Source organism: Salvelinus namaycush, chromosome 32 (assembly GCF_016432855.1).
Source record: "Salvelinus namaycush isolate Seneca chromosome 32, SaNama_1.0, whole genome shotgun sequence".
In the NCBI taxonomy this organism is placed as follows: domain Eukaryota; kingdom Metazoa; phylum Chordata; class Actinopteri; order Salmoniformes; family Salmonidae; genus Salvelinus; species Salvelinus namaycush.
In genome coordinates, this window is record NC_052338.1 from 4,503,758 (window position 1) to 4,521,742 (window position 17,985).

At 42.1% G+C, this 17,985-nt stretch overlaps 1 protein-coding gene across 3 annotated transcripts in view; it reads right to left on the reverse strand.

Moving 5' to 3' along the window:
* LOC120027521 (protein PRRC2A-like) overlaps positions 1–17,048 on the reverse strand; it is a 39,701-nt gene extending 22,653 nt beyond the window's left edge. For 2 of the 3 annotated variants that reach the window (XM_038972485.1, XM_038972482.1), the window contains exons 1-6: positions 16,754–17,048; positions 13,659–13,810; positions 3,036–3,213; positions 2,730–2,826; positions 2,542–2,635; positions 2,255–2,398 (exon numbers count right to left, since the gene is read on the reverse strand). In XM_038972485.1, coding sequence (XP_038828413.1) covers positions 2,255–2,398; positions 2,542–2,635; positions 2,730–2,826; positions 3,036–3,213; positions 13,659–13,773 — 628 coding nt within the window. In that variant the 5' untranslated portion in view covers positions 13,774–13,810; positions 16,754–17,048. The remainder of the gene's footprint in view (positions 1–2,254; positions 2,399–2,541; positions 2,636–2,729; positions 2,827–3,035; positions 3,214–13,658; positions 13,811–16,753) is intronic. The other variant, XM_038972483.1, reaches the window with a different exon arrangement.
* Between the last annotated feature and the right edge of the window lie 937 nt (positions 17,049–17,985).

Below are 17,985 nucleotides of genomic sequence, written 5' to 3' on the forward strand. Positions count from 1 at the left end.
ATTTGACACGTCAAATGACACAGTTCTATTACAGAATGTTGTGTGTTCTGAATTTGCACGTGCAAGCCAAGCGCCACCATTACTATCAGTAGCACTGTCAAAGCTGTAGAAAAATGTATTATTTGTTCGACCGCAACTTCTGGGGTGCTAGCTTTAGCTTGGTACCTAGCTAGCACCAATACAACCAGCCTGAAAACAATGACCAGTAGAAACTGCAGTCATTTTCATTATTCTTAGCAATGACTTCGGAATCCTTGTGAGTAAGTATTAGCTAGGTAGGCACTTGTTGTTCGCCTATTGAAATTGAACTTCAGTTCACGAAAATAAATAGCTAGCCAGCTACTTAACCCTGTTGCCCAAAGCTAACGTTATAAGCAGCCAGCTAGCTTCATCTGGCTAGTGACGCTCGACCGGACCGGGTTGTGTTGTGAAGCTAGCCACAATAAGGATGACACAATAGTGGAATTTGCAGCTTGCCTCCAAAATAAAAGTACCTCTTCTAAAGTGATGCAGAAGGTTACAATTGGTGGAATCATGCCATATTTAGACTAGATAATGTTAAACAATGAAACGGGGTATCAGTCAAATCGGTGACACCCACAGAACACAACTGTGAAGAGTTTATGCAAATATTAGTGTTGTAGCTCTTATCGCGGGACTGTGACTGTGTGAAATTCCATTCCAACATTTTATTTTGCACATCTTTACCTAAGGATTGGGGATCAATGAAATGGGGAATCAGTCTACTCAATACCCAAGATATTTTTTACCAACATCCTCCTCAGTTATCAGACTCCAAAACATCCACGCAGTATTGTTTGTCCTCGGGAATAGTGTTCAATACACATAGGTTGACAAATTCACAGTTTCAGAATCCCGCAATAAGAGCTACAACGCTAATGTTCTCTGGGTGTTACTGAGTAGACTGATACCCCATGTCATTGATCCACAATCCATAGTTTAGTGATTTCAACAGATTTTTGTCAAATTAACAAATTGTCTTTTGTTGATTTTATATAACATTCCAACCTCGTTTAGCATGATCCATTCAATTATGGCATAATTCTACTATTTGTATTCATGTGCATCACTGTCAATTACATACTTTTATTCTGAAGGCTAACCACAAAGTCGACTATTGTGGCTAATCCTGATTGTGGTTAGCTTCACCTAGATAGGTCCGACTACCATTAATCAAATAAGAACTGTCTTATAAATGAGGGTTATTTTCAGATGACACCTAGCTATATAGTTAGCTAGCCAACTATAGCTACTGAAACAGATTGTTCTTCCCCAAAAACATAGCAAAACGACATTGTTTGCATCCATGAGCTAGCTAGCTTTTATTTATGACCAGCACTGTAGGTGCGCGAGACAACTTTAATAGCATCATAGCATACGTATCGATGAATCATTGTGACATATGAAATACGAGTGATAGTGTAATCAATGTGGAATAACTACGTAAAAACATATGAACGCGTTAAATTATTATGTGACGTGCAGTCATATTCAGGTCCTGATTGGTCAACAAGCTTATTTGACATGTATCTTTTTTGACACGCAAAGACCCAAACGGCATTGCATAGTATGAGAAATCCTGGTTGAGAATGAAACGACTGAACAAATGAACAACGAAACACAGAAAGTGAACGAAATAGGTTTTGATTATGCTTTACTGGTAATGGGGACATACGTAAATGCTAACAAAATAACTTTTTGGTTAGTGTGGTGTGTGTTTGTGTAACCTTTATTTAACTAGGCAAATCAGGTAAGAACAAATTCTTATTTACAATGACGGCCAATTGTGCACCACTCCCAATCACAGCCGGATGTGACACAGTAAAAAATAAAATAAATAAAAAAGTCCGCTAAAATTTCAAATATCGGTTATCGGTATCAGGTTTTTTTTTGGCAAGGAAAATATCGGATAGCGGTATCGGCCAAAAATGTCATATCGATGCATCAATAATAAAAATGTTCCCAGAATTCCTTTTTTTTCTCCTCCCAGTTGGAGGATTCTCAGTATCAGGTGTGAATAAGCAGGGAGTTAATCCTACAACTGGCAATCCTACACCTGGAATTTCTGGAAAATGTGGGAATTTTAGGACAGTTACCGGAATTTTGCAACCATAGTCGTTGTTAAAATAAGCTCTTGCTCTGACCGCTGGCTCTTCTGTTCTGTCGGCAACCCTCTTCACTGTACGTGTGGTCTAAAATACACAATACAGAGAGGAGATTTAGCGTTACTCACTCGGGGGGCGGAGGCTTGGTCCGGGCCCATACAACTGATCTGCAGTGCCCTGTTCCCTGCCAGCTTTGTCCTGGTCGCCAGCCGCCTGCAGGGTGGGAAATTCCTCGCGAGAGAATGGCGACCGTTGGTTTGATCCCTTTCCACCTGTATGGTGCGAGAGAGAGAGGGGTTACTCAACGTCAAATATCCAAACGTGAGTTAATTAGGCCATTGATGCGGCAGTCAAGTCTGCTGCAAAGTACCATAGGAGAGGGAAGTGACAGACAGACGTAAAGTATGATACTCACCATCTCCTTGTGCTCCAAGTGTAACACTGGCCTGAGCCCAGGACCTTACCCCTGCGGCCTGGGCTGAAACCGTGGCCGGAACCGGAGGTGGAACCTGAGAGGCACACAAAACAGCACAACATTAAGCACCATGGCAGTATGGAACCATTTTGTGTTTCAGTTTACATTGGCATCGAATTGGTGTGTACCTCTGGAGCTGGCGGGGTTCTCGGGCGGGTCGGTGCAGGCGTCTGTGAAACCACAGGCTGCTGCGACTCCAGCTGCGGTGCTGACAATACATCGGTACTGAGATGGAGAGAGAGAGGAAAAGAGAAAAAGGAGAGAAACACCAGATGGGTAAGTGTCAGATGCGCCAGTCAGTCAGACAGACAATTGCGCCAATTACTGAGCTAGTAGGGGCCTATTAGCGATGTTCCACAGCATTATTGCTGCTATTTCTTGAGATAAGATAGCATCTGCACATTCAAATCACTATTAGATGGGGGCCTCCTCACCTCTTTGGGTCTGCTGGTTCCTGCTTGCTTGCCCATCCTGTGCCGTCTTTGGGAACGAGCGAGACGTTGGGATCGTTGCCTTTGTTCTCTGCCTTCAGACTGGGCAGGCTGGCAGGGGGTGGCATGCGCCGCGCAGAGGCAACTTTACCAAGAGACTGAAGGCCATGGCGGGGGGGAACTGATTAGGGGGAGGAAGAGAGGGGGAGATGAGGTCATTAGCAGAAAGACTACAGTAACTTGAGACCACTGAGAATCAAATGGAGGGGAGAGGGGGACATGAGAACGACAGTTGTGATCGCCGACACAATATGTAGGAATTCGATATAGACGCCGTAAGAACTGCGTTACAACACGAGTTGACATATGCTGGGTTCTAATTAGGGACGGCATTTGAAATGATTTTGGTATTCAAATAATGTCACAATACTTTTTCCTGGATATCTGGATAGTCGGAATACATGTTTTAAAGGGATTTTTTTGGGAGAGATACTTCAAATAGAGACTTGCTCTTGCTGGCTTGAGAGAGCCGGTGTGCTGCGCTCTGCTTATTTAAGCAGAATGTGGGGGAGGGGCGAGAGAGGAGTGGGGGAGGGGCGAGAGAGGAGTGGGGGAGGGGCGAGAGAGGAGCAGGGGCCGGCGAGTGTGATAGTCTATACCTGTGGCATGGAGGGAGAGAGAAGGTAAACAGACTCATGACAAACTTGTTGCTGCCATAGGTTATCTGTCTATCATACCATCTGGTAGTGCTTGTCTTGACTGCATCAAACTGCTGTAAAGATGCTAGCTAGCCAGCTAAGTTAGCCAGCTAGCTAGCTAAAGTAGCAAGGCCAATTGAGGATAATTTGTTGCACTACCCGTTCAATGTCTATAACAACTCCAATCATATGAAACACTAGCCTACTCCTCACTTAGCAAACTTAATTCTGGAACTTTAATTACATTTTGCAGTGAAAAAAAAAAAATCCCATTTCACTTGCTACACATGGAGCCTCTGACTGTAGCGCTGCTTTGATTGACCGACGTTGACAATAAGCTACCTTTTTTTAACGGGGCGCATTCACAAAACCTGTCATAAAACAGTTGTATTGAAAATGTCAAATGTAATGGTGCATCCTTGTAGGGATATATAGCAATGTCACATAAAAAATTGTGAATACTCTCCCAAGTAATAGAACACTAACGTATGTTTGGATATTCGAATAATCGTGCCATTCCTAAAATGTAGCAGTTGCCTTCAACCGCATAGAAGATTCTAGTTTTTGTTTGCTCGGGGCAGTAGAAAGAAATTGTGCTCAAGCAACATTGGAAAGGCTGCAGCCATTTTACATGGGGCACCTTCTGTAAAAAGTGAGTCTACCGGATATCAATTAACAAATTTATAAAACAAAAATACTGAAAATTCACATTTAAATAAGTAGTCAGACCCTTTACCAATTTCCTGGTTGAATCATCTTTGGCAGTGTTAATAGTCTCGAGTCTTCTTGGGTATGACGCTACAAGCTTGGCACATCTGTTTTTGGGGAGTTTCAAGATCTGTCAGGTTGGATAGGGACCTACCCTGCAGAGCTATTTTCAGCTCTCTCCAGACATGTTTGATCGTGTTCGAGTCCGGGCTCTGGCTGGGCCACTCAAGGACATTCAGAGACTTGTCCCGAAGCCACTCCTGCGTTGTCTTGGCTGTGTGCTTAGAGTCGTTGTCCTGTTGGAAGGTGAACCATTGCCCAGTCTGAGGTCCTGAGCACTCTGGAGAAGGTTTTCGTCAAGGATCTCTGGGTACTTTGCTCTGTTTATCTTTCCCTCGATCCTGACTAGTCTCCCAGTCCATGGAAAACATTCCCACAGAATGACGCTGCCACCACCATGCTTCACCGTAGGGATGATGCCAGGTTCCCTCCAGACGTGACGCTTGTCATTCAGGCCAAACATTTCAATCTCGGTTTCATCAAACCAGAGAATCTTGGTTCTCATGGTGTGACAGGCTGACTACACCGCTCGCCGTGCGTTGCAAAATGCATTTAAAAATCTATGTTATTCAATTATTGCACTCACACTGCTCGCGCGCCTGCGTTGCCAAGGGCTAAAATCGAAGTCAGTTCTATGTCTGACGCAGATTGCGCTGCAATTCCTGCCTCTGCCTCTCCTCATTGGCCAATAGAAGCAGGTACCCACGTGCCATCTCCTCATTGGTTATACCCACGTGGGTGACTGAAAGACGAACTTGATCAGTGGCGGTAATGCACCTAATTTATGAAAGTTGCCAATCGCATTATAAAGTCAAGAGAAGAAAAGGCCTGGAAGGAGGAGATATGACTAGAAACGTTTCAGTTGACCGTTTTGTGTGTGGATCAATTGTCGGAGTAGAGGACCTTGTACATTTCAGGTAAAATAACAACTCAATGTTTATATCCCAGGACAAATTAGCTAGCAACAGCAAGCTAGCGAAATAGGACAAATTAGCTAGCAAGTGCAAGCTAGCTAGCTAAATTGCCATACATGTTTAATGCTTTTCGACCTGTCCCCAAATTAATATAATTGGTTCAGAGTTTGTTTTTATATTTTAACCTGTGTGTCATGATCGCATTTGGTGGGGGGGCAAAATACATTTATGCACGATGGCGCATGCGCGCATCGGGTTCTTGGTCACCTCCCTGACCAAGGCCCTTCTCCCCCGATTGCTCATTTTGGCCCAGGCGGTCAGCTCTAGGAAGAGTCTTGAGCTGTGTTCGAATACTCATACTAACCGCACTAACTGTACTATTGTGACGTAAATTGAGTATGATTATTGGTCATAGCATGGATATAGTTAGTATGCCAAAAGTTCCCGGACGTCGTACCAAATTCGCCAAAATACACGAAGTATATAAGCGACGGACACTATTCCTGTGCTTTTAAAGCCCATAATGCAAATGGTCATGACTTCATAACGTTATCAGATCTGAATAAAATGGCGGAAAATACGCAGCTGAAGTCCGACAAGAGTGTTTACAAATTAAATTAACTAATTATGACAAAAGAAAATATGTTGAGCAATGTAATAAAGTAATGACTTTTCAAATAAGTTACCTGTCAATTTGTTAGCTACAGCAATATGTAGCAGTATGTTAGCTAGCGTTAGTTGGCTACTAATAGATTGTTGAACTTGCCAGTATATTAACCTTATGCTATGTAACTATTTATTGACTTGATTATTCACGTCATTCTTTGCTTATCTAAGTGGTAAAGTCATTGTGTGTTCTCAGTGGACATTGTTAATTCTGGCTATATACTCCGACTTCAGAGCACCCTCGTCTGACGTGTACCTGTGCCAGAGCACAGAATAACTGATGAATTTACGAACGCACAACACCCGTTGAATATGGCCGGTGTGAGTAAACGTCGGCAAAAAGTGTCATTAATTTGCTGCCAGCAGCACAGTTACAGTCACTAACACGCTGGATAACATGAAAACAGCCTAACCAGCTCTGCTAGGGTGAGTAAAATGGTCAGAGTGAGGTGTTCTCTCATTTGTTTCCTGGAATTAGTTAGCAAGTTAGCCAGTTAGCTTGGGTTCCGTTGGGTTGATCAGAGCGTTCTGACCTCACTACACCTTGGCCAGAGCGTCCAGTGTGCACTCTTAACGCTCCGCGAGCGAAACGCTCTGAATTTATGAACGCCCAGAGCGCACTTTGGCACTCCAGATTGAATTTACGAACACACCCAAAATTGTAAGATATCTAGCTATTCATTTGTTATGCTAACAAGCTAGCAAGAAGTTGCATAGCAACTGCATCAACTTCCGGTAGACAGACGAAGCGCTGGTACGCTCAACTGAAAGGATACTGTTCGTTTACAGTATACTAAAATGAAATAATAGTACATAGTATAAGTATATACTCATTAAGTATGGAGTATACAGTATGTCTGTATGGATATTCGAACACAGCTTTGGTGGTTCCAAACTTCTTCCATTTAAGAATAATGGATGCCACTGTGTTCTTGGGGACCTTCAATCCTTCAGACATTTTTTGGTACCCCTCCCTAGATCTGTGCCTTGACAAAATCCTGTCGCATGGCTCTAAGGACAATTCCCTCGACCCCATGGCCTGGTTTTTGCTCTAACAAGCACTGTCAACAGTGGGACCTTATATAGACAGGTGTGTGCCTTTCCAAATCATGTCCAATTAATTTAATTTACCACAGGTGGACTCCAAACAAGTTGTAGAAATATCTCAAGGATGATCAATGGAAACAGGGTGCACCTGAGCTCAATTGAGTCTAATAGCAAAAGATCTGAATTCTTATGTAAATAAGGTATTTGTTTTTTTATGTTAAATACATTTGAAAATGTCTAAAACCTTTATCATTTTTTTAACTCCATTTTAGAATAAGGTTGTAACGTAACAAAATATGTGGGAAAAGGGAAGGGGTCTAAATACGTTTCGAATGCTCTGTATATACAAAAGTATGTTGAGACTAGAGGTCGACCGATTAATCGGAATGGCCGATTAATTAGGGCCGATTTCAAGTTTTCATAACAATCGGAAATTTTTTTACACCTTTATTTAATCTTTATTTAACTAGGCAAGTCAGTTAAGAACACATTCTTATTTTCAATGACGGCCTAGGAACGTTCTGCCTTCAGGGGCAGAACGACAGATTTTTAACCTTGTCAGCTCGGGGGATCCAATCTTGCAAACTTACAGTTAACTAGTCCAATGCTCTAACACCTGATTACATTGCACTCCATGAGGAGCCTGCCTGTTACGCGAATGCAGTAAGCTAAGGTAAGTTGCTAGCTAGCATTAAACTTATCTTATAAAAAACAATCAATCAATGACTGTCATTGCTCAAATGTGTACTTAACCATAAAACATCAATGCCTTTCTTAAAATAAATACACAAGTATATATTTTTAAACCTGCATATTTAGCTAAAAGAAATCCAGGTTAGCAGGCAATATTAACCAGGTGAAATTGTGTCACTTCTCTTGCGTTCATTGCACGCAGAGTCAGGGTATATGCAACAGTTTGGGCCGCCTAGCTCTTTGCGAACTAATTTGCCAGAATTTTACGTAATTATGACATAACATTGAAGGTTGTGCAATGTAACAGGAATATTTAGACTCATGGATGCCACCCGTTAGATAAAAAACGAAACGGAATAAACGTTTTGTTTTCGAGGTGATAGTTTCCGGATTAGGCAAAGGTATATGGTTAAGAGAGTAATAGTCGACGCGTTATAATTCCTGTAATATCTTGCGGCTGAACTTGAAAGGGGTTCCTTCGTTATTTTACCGTTCATGTCTTCCATAGAGAATGTCTTGATCTACTTCAAATAAGGTCTGTGATTCGTGCAGGCTTAAACCGCCTCGGCGTTTTGATACCTTATCCTAGTGAGATTTACACGGGTAACGTTTGTCAACATATTTCCATAAATCCACTCTACAAAAAAAATTCTTCGCTTATATTTAGCCAATATTGATCAGAGTTACCTTGTCCTATGGATATCTACACAGTTATAAAATTGGCAAGGTGGTGTAAGCCTACACGAAACACAGACCTTATTTTAAGTGAATCAAAAAATATCCTATGGAATAAATGAAGGAACCGCTTTTCAGATTTTGCTAGAAGGTGTCATGGGAATTATGACTCGCACTTTGGTCGTCAATTCTTACCATGCCCATTATTAAAATAGGATTTCCTGCATATAGAAATGACACTTTTTGTTTTCAACATTCATCACAGGTAACTTAAACTCTATATTTATTCAAACAATTGAGAGTATTTGTCTCCTAAGCAGACTCTTCAGTATCATTGTCACTTCAGAGCTGTGTGTGTGTGTGTGTTTTACAGATGGCAGAGAAAAGCAGAGCACCAGTGTGGGACCATTCCATGGAATTGGCACCAGGGAAAGCAAGGTGTCTTATTTGTGATAAAGATGTAAGCATGGGGTCAGCAACGGCTAAATCAAAAAATACCCCAACCTGTGGAATCACCTTAAGAACACCCATCCAAATGCCCATAAGGAAACAATGATGAAAAAAGCAAACGCAAAATCCCCCACCTTCTTCGGTCCCAAGCGAGAGAGTGTTCAGTGAGGTGGGGATCATTTATGATAAGCGGAGGAGCAGACTGACAGGGGACCATGCAGACAAGCTCTGCTTTCTGCACTACAACCTAAAACTTCTTAACTGGGAATATTGAAGACCCATGAAAGCTGGTGGTTCGTTTTAACATATGTTCATGTTATTTGAGACTAAATTGATTTTATTTATGTATTATATTAAGTTAAAATAAAAGTGTTCATTGTTCATTCAGTATTGTTGCAATTGTCATTATTACAAAAATGTGTGTGTGTGTATGATATATTTATATATATATACACTGCTCAAAAAAATAAAAGGGAACACTAAAATAACACATCCTAGATCTGAATGAATGAAATATTCTTATTAAATACTTTTTTCTTTACATAGTTGAATGTGCTGACAACAAAATCACAAAAATTATCAGTGGAAATCAAATTTATCAACCCATGGAGGTCTGGATTTGGAGTCACACTCAAAATTAAAGTGGAAAACCACACTACAGGCTGATCCAACTTTGATGTAATGTCCTTAAAACAAGTCAAAATGAGGCTCAGTAGTGTGTGTGGCCTCCACGTGCCTGTATGACCTCCCTACAACGCCTGGGCATGCTCCTGATGAGGTGGCGGATGGTCTCCTGAGGGATCTCCTCCCAGACCTGGACTAAAGCATCCGCCACCCCCTGGACAGTCTGTGGTGCAACGTGGCGTTGGTGGATGGAGCGAGACATGATGTCCCAGATGTGCTCAATTGGATTCAGGTCTGGGGAACGGGCGGGCCAGTCCATAGCATCAATGCCTTCCTCTTGCAGGAACAGCTGACACACTCCAGCCACATGAGGTCTAGCATTGTCTTGCATTAGGAGGAACCCAGGGCCAACCGCACCAGCATATGGTCTCACAGGGGGTCTGAGGATCTCATCTCGGTACCTAATGGTAGTCAGGCTACCTCTGGCGAGCACATGGAGGGCTGTGCGGCCCCCCAAAGAAATGCCACCCCACACCATGACTGACCCACCGCCAAACCGGTCATGCTGGAGGATGTTGCAGGCAGCAGAACGTTCTCCACGGCGTCTCCAGACTCTGTCACGTCTGTCACATGTGCTCAGTGTGAACCTGCTTTCATCTGTGAAGAGCACAGGGCGCCAGTGGCGAATTTGCCAATCTTGGTGTTCTCTGGCAAATGCCAAACGTCCTGCACGGTGTTGGGCTGTAAGCACAACCCCCACCTGTGGACGTCAGGCCCTCATACCACCCTCATGGAGTCTGTTTCTGACCGTTTGAGCAGACATATGCACATTTGTGGCCTGCTGGAGGTCATTTTGCAGGGCTCTGGCAGTGCTCCTCCTGCTCCTCCTTGCACAAAGGCGGAGGTAGCGGTCCTGCTGCTGGGTTGTTGCCCTCCTACGGCCTCCTCCACGTCTCCTGATGTACTGGCCTGTCTCCTGGTAGCGCATCCATGATCTGGACACTACGCTGACAGACACAGCAAACCTTCTTGCCACAGCTCGCATTGATGTGCCATCCTGGATGAGCTGCACTACCTGAGCCACTTGAGTGAGAGCACCGCCAGCATTCAAAAGTGACCAAAACATCAGCCAGGAAGAATAGGAACTGAGAAGTGGTCTGTGGTCACCACCTGCAGAACCACTCCTTTATTGGGGGTGTCTTGCTAATTGCCTATAATTTCCACCTGTTGCCTATTCCATTTGCACAACAGCACGTGAAATTTTATTGTCAATCAGTGTTGCTTCCTAAGTGGACAGTTTGATTTCACAGAAGTGTGATTGACTTGGAGTTACATTGTGTTGTTTAAGTGTTCCCTTTATTTTTTTGAGCAGTGTATATTGAATTGAACTGAACACTGTTCCCTAGATAACAGAACACTGCATAAAACGGGTCATTTTCTCATACACTGACCAAAAATATAAACGCACCATGTAAAGTGTTGGTCCAATGTTTCATGAGCTGAAAAAATAACTCTACATTTTCATTAGCACAAAAAGCTTTTTCTCTCAAATTCTGTGTAAAAATGTGTTTATATCCCTGTTAGTGAGCATTTCTCATATGCCAGATAATCCATCCACCTGACAGGTGTGGCATATCATGAAGCTGATTAACCCATAAGAGTCTAAGCCCCTTTCTAAACCGGGAGACAGGTTCTAAGAAACTACCGTGTTCAAAGACCTTTTCAACATTTTGTTACAGCCTTATTAGAAAATTGATTAAATACAAAATGGTCCTCAATCTACACACAATACCCTGTAATGACGAAGCGAAAACTGTCTGTTAGTTTTTTTATTGTTGAATTTGCCAAAATTTAGAACAGAAATATCTTACTTACATAAGTATTTAGACCTTTTGCTAAGAGACTCGAAAATTGAGCTCAGGTGCATCACGTTTCCATTGATCATCCTTGAGACGTTTCTACAACTTCATTGGAGTTTACCTGTGGTAAATTCAATTGATTGGACATGATTTGGAAAGGCACACACCTGTCTATATAAGTTCCCACAGCTGACAGTGCATGTCAGAGCAAAAACCAAGCCATGAAGTCTAAGGAATTGTCCGTAGAGCTCCGAGAAAGGATTTTGTTGAGGCACAGATCTGGGGAAGGGTACCAAAACATGTTTGCAGCATTGAAGGTCCTAAGAACACAGTGGCCTCCATCATTCTTAAAAGGAAGAAGTTTTGAACCACCAAGACTCTTCCTCAAGCTGGCCGCCTGGACAAACTGAGCAATCGGGGGAGAAGGGCCTTGGTCAGGGAGGTGACCAAAAAACCAATGGTAACTGACAGAACTCCAGAGTTCCTCTGTGGAGATGGTTGTCCTTCTGGAAGGTTCTCTCATCTCTGCAGCACTACCAATCAGGCCTTTATGGTAGAATGGCCAGACGGAAGCCACTCGTCAGTAAGAGGCACATAACACCCCGCTTGGAGTTTACCAAAAGGCACCTAAAGGACTAACGGACCACGAGAAACAAGATTCTCTTGTCTGTTGAAAACAAGATTGAACTCTTTGGCCTGAATGCTAAGCATCCTGTCTGGATGAAACATGGCACCATCCCTACGGTGAAGCATGGTGGTGGCTGCATCATGCTGTGGGGATGTTTTTCACCGGCAGGGACTGGGAGAGTAGTCAGGATTGAGAGAAAGATGAACGGAGCAAAGTACAAAGAGATCCTTGATGAAGTCCTGAGCAGGTTCTTAGACTGGGGGCAATGGTTCACCTTCCAACAGGACAACGACCCTAAGCACACAGCCAAGACATGGCTTTGGGACAAGTCTCTGAATGGCATTGTGGCCCAGCCAGAGTCCGGACTTGAACCCAACCAGACATCGCTAGAGACCAGAAAATAGCTGTGCACCGATGCTCCCCATCCAACCTGGCTTGTAGCGTCATACCCAAGAAGTCTTGAGGCTGTAATCACTGCCAAAGGTAGCTTCAACAAAGTACTGGGTAAAGGGTATGAATAATTATATAAATGTGATGTGTAAGTTATTTTATTTATTTTTTAGTTGCAAAAAAAAAATCTGAACTGATTTTGCTTTCGCATTATAGGGTATTGTGTGTAGATTGATGAGGGGAAAAAAACTCTAATCCATTTTAGAATAAGGCTGGAACGTAACAAAATGTGAAAAAAGTCATGGGGTCTGAATGCGCTGTATATGGAATTGTTTCAAGGTCATACCAAGGATCCTTTTGCTATTCGAGTTAGAATTTTAAGACCCAATGAAGTATAAAAAAATATATATAACAATTATTTGACTAAACTTTTTTGGGGCCCACCTGCTATTAGCCCATACAAATGAAATGAACAACAGATTCACTACATGGAACAACAGATCACAAAAGTCCCAAAACAAATCAAAAGGAAGTTTGTTTTGAAGTGTCTGTCATATTTATATATATATATATATATATGAGAGGTCAGGAAACTTTTTTTGTTGTTGATGTATTTAACCCCTTATTTTTTGCCACTAAACTGTCTCCATATATACTGCCATTAATTTTTTCATAGGCGGATGTGGAGGAAAGTTTGATTTCAGAGGGGGCGTGGACATCGACCTTAGGGTTAAACAGCTTGATCATTACACAGGTGTGCTGGGGACAATAAAATGCCACTCTAAAATGTGCAGTTGTCACACAACACAATGCCACATGTCTGAAGAATCTGTTTTCTTTTAAATCAATAACCGAGTTTAAGTGATCAAAGGGGGGAAAATAATGTAGGCATTCATATGTAATGGGGCCAAAGCCAACATGATTAACTCCCGTTCTTGTGAAGGATATATTTGATGCAACGTGCAAAAAAAAGTGGACTAGCTGTGCATGCACAACCAAGTCGGCCCATAGATCTTATGTTGACAAAATTAGTGCATAATATGACCCGTTTATTATAACTTGTATCAACAAGAACAATCAAACTATGATCAGAACACGACGATACGATCGAGACACCTCACATCAACACCTGACATTGTTTGACTTTTAAAAAAGGGAGGCGTTGCACTATCCACACACAGAAAACATGGACAACGGAAACGAAAAAAACTCACCAACAGGCTTTTGTGCTTCAAGGCTCTTTCCTTTGTAGGTATCAAACAGGTTGAGAGACGCATACTTGGATTTGCCATCCTTCCCCTTTGCAGTTTGCCCAGAGCGCTCTGACATTGCGCTGTCCGCTCATTGAGTATGGTGAGCCCTGAGACTGGGAGAGAGAGAAAGAAATAGAGACATTTGATGCAGCACTGTACGTGAAGGTAAATGTGGTGTTGAGTTCACGCAGGTATCTAAACAAAACACATCCAGATATCCAGTCCTTGGTTTGCAGTGTGTGCGTGACAAAGTTTGTAGTGTGGACAGAGGGGGAAGACTGTGCTCAGGACAGGTCAGTAGCATTACAGAGACCTGTGTGTGTGAGCAGAGCTAGTACATTGCCATAAACACGTCAACACAGGAAATACTGTACCGAGAGAATAATGCAATCCATGGCACAGTTGCCATGGTGATGCATTATAAATTATGTTCAGTTCTACTAGGTCTGCCTTGAGAGAGGTTGCCTCCATGGCAACACCAGGGTTGAGCCCATTTTACTGCTCACCAATAAAATCCACTGGGTTGACATCTGTCCAATTCAAAGATTTGGTGACAGCTAGAGAGGTGTTATGTGTATATATACTGAACAAAAATATATACGCAACACTCAAAACTTTCAAAGATTTTGCTGAGGTCATAGAAGGAAATCAGTCAATTTAAATAAATAAATTAGGCTCTCATCTACAGATTTTTCATGAGAAGCGGCCATGGGTGGCCAGGGGGGGGGCATAGGCCCACCCACTGGGGAGCCAGGCCCAGCCTATCAGAATAATATTTTCACACAAAATGGCTTTATTACTGACAGAAATATTCCTCAGAACCCCCCACCCACTTCTCAGATGATCCCGCAGGTGAAGTAGACAGATGTGGAGGTACAGGGCTGGCGTGTTTACACGTGGTCTGCAGTTGTGAGGCTGGTTGGACGTAATACAAAATTATCTAAAATGACGTTGAGGCAATTTATGGTAGAGAAATTAACAAATTATCTGGCAACAGCTCTGGTGGGCATTCCTGCAGTCAGCATGCCAATTGCATGCTCCCTCAACTTGAGACATCTGTGGCATTGTGCTGTGTCACAAAACCGCACATTTTTGAGTGGCCTTTTATTGTCCCCAGCACAAGTCCCTGTGTTAAGATCATTCTGTTTAATCAGTTTCTTGATATGACACACCTGTTAGGTGGATTAATTATCTTGGCAAAGGAGAAATGCTCACTAACATGGATGTAAACAACTTTGTGCACATCATTTGAGAGAGATGTAACATTTCTGGGGTATTTTATTTTAACTCATTAAAACATGGGACCAACACCTTACATGTTGCGATTTATTATTTTTTAGTTCGGTATAAACCATGTCAAACATTACAAAAACAATTTCAGTCTTGTAGGCAGTGCCATCTTGTTTGAGGTAAATGTTGCCCTCAATGTCATTTAACAAGATGAAGATAAATTGCAAGATGCACAATGAGTTGATGAATATCAAATGAATATATGCTTATCGGAGGTCTTCTGTAGCTCAGGCGGTAGAGCATGGTATTTGCAATGCCAGGATGGTTATGTGTTATTTCATAGTTGATGTCTTCACTAGTATTCTAGTAAAAATACAAAATAAAACCCTGTAATGAGTAGGTGTATCCAAACTTTTGTGTGTGTGATATATATATATATATACACACACACATAATATATATATTGATGCTGCCCATTTTCTGGCAAGATTGAAATGTTGAGCTCTGACAATCTTGCCAGAAAATGGGCAGCATCACTATATTGTGTGTTCATGTAGTTATATCAAGAGAGAAGGAGCAGTGACAAGCCTTGACACAGTTATGGTCCATGACAAGTACACAGCATAAACAGTGTCATGTTAGATGGGTATTCAATAGTGCACTGCAAACCACAAGAGCAACTGACAAAATAACTTGACACATTTAAAGACTGCAACAATAAAGACAGGAAGGCACCCATCAATAACTATGCCAGATGATGAATCAAGAATGTTTTCAATGCACGATTGTATTTAGGTTAGATTGCCTTAATGATTTAAATATACTTGTTTGTCATACTATTGTCTCAAAAACTACCAAATAGCAGTGAACCTCGTGTGCGTCAATAGCCCAATGAGATTAGAAAATTAGGTCGTGGGATGGCCGGCAAATTGCATGTTGTGCGGGGATTAACAGCGCAGCTAAAGAAGCCATCGCTACAATACACCAGGAAAGGGCCTTTAACACAGAAAGGAGTTCAGGACCAGCCACAGCCTGTCATCATCAGCATCATAACCGCTAACACAGTACACTCAACGGCAATGGTCAAACAAACACACATCCCAAGAATACGCTTAAAACAAAAACGGTTGTTAGAACATAGAATTCACTGTAGCCAACGTTAGCTCAGTGAACAGCTAGCTAGCTAGCTAGTTAATGCGGCCTCCATATTCACGTTGGGGGGCGGGCTGCGATGTTTCGTAATACATATCCAGTTGGTGAAATTAATTTAGTTGCATTCCTCGTTGAATCACAGTGGATACGTCAATCATGACTCACATTTAATGCGATAGTAAGGATAAAATAAAGCCCAAATACTAGGAACTAGGTGATTTGGCAAATTATTTTATTAAGATAACAAAACAAAATGGCGGTGCGGGTAGGCCCATCTTTAGAACAAATCGGTGAGCAACGTATCTAGCTAGTTAGCTAACTTTACTTGCGTTGACGATACAAACATTGAACATTCACCCACGTTGTGAAAACAACTGGCTGTTGTACAACCAGATTATTGTTAACTATCGAATCGACAATAGTAACCTAGCCATCTCCAATATATCTTCCTACAACTCGTCCTGTTACGAACCAAACCAGACAGCAATTGAGCAGATAGTTAACCAACACTATTCTCGCTAGCGAGTGACTGTTAGCCGACGCTAACATTAGCTAGCTAACTAAGGTTACCTCATTAGCACACATCTATTGCGGTTGCCATCGTTACATATCCACTATAATATAACTAGCTTTTTTTTTTTTTACATCAGGAAATACAATATGTAGCTACTAACCTGGTCTTGTCCCGACTTGTCTCGAGGTTGTACGGAAGAATAATGTAATCACGTTAGCTCACTACACTAGCTTATTGCTCACGCTGGTGCTAGAAAGTAACGTTTACCCTAGCTTGCTAGCTGAAACTACAAATTGATTTATATTATAAAACCAGAGAGGGGATACTGGAGATTGACGTGTGTAAAGCGGCTTACTTGTACTCCTTTTTCTTTTTCCACAAAACAAAATAAAAATATTACAGGAGAACTTGATCCGTCACTACAAGAGCCGTCAACGGCTACTACAGACCGTAGTGCAGAGGGGGGCGGAGGGCACGCAAAGAGGGCGGGGTCAAATTAAAATAATGAGTTCCGAATCCGCATTTTGGCCTATCAGATCTAAAATGTTGGATTATTTCCAATTTGCATGGATTTAAATCACGCCCTGTACCCTACATTGTCATGTCGTGGAAACATTTACGTAATGTATTTGTAGCGGTTCATCCAGTGAACGGTCTACTGTTGCCGCGTTCAAAACAACTGGGAACTCGGAAAAAATGTGCTCAGACTGGGGAAACTCATTTTGAACGGTCATCCAACTCGGATTTCAAACTGGGGATCTCGGACCTCTCGAGAACTTCGACTGTCGTACTTGAAGATCACTGATTTGACCGCATATTTTTCCGAGTCCCCAGTTGTTTTGAACGCACTGTTTATCGTGTCACACTGTGACAACACTTATCAACACTAAAACAAAATCAAGTGTGTGTTTTTCATTCTCACTATAATGCAATTCAATAGTTTATTTACATTTACATTTAAGTCATTTAGCAGACGCTCTTATCCAGAGCGATTTACAAATTAATTCGTGCATTCACCTTATGATATCCAGTGGAACAACCACTTTACAATAGTGCATCTAACTCTTTTAAGGGGGGGGGGGGGGTAGAAGGGTTACTTTATCCTATCCTAGGTATTCCTTAAAGAGGTGGGGTTTCAGGTGTCTCCGGAAGGTGGTGATTGACTCCGCTGACCTGGCGTCGTGAGGGAGTTTGTTCCACCATTGGGGTGCCAGATAATGTTTATCCCTCTTGATCATCTCTCAAGCATGACCATATAATTAAAGGAGAAGTTCACCCATGTTTACATGGTGCCTTATTTTCACTCTTTCTGTGCTTGTAGCTGATCACCCAAACAGTTTTTACATATTTTGTTTCATTACAGAAAAAAATGGTTGTCACATTTCCATTGAT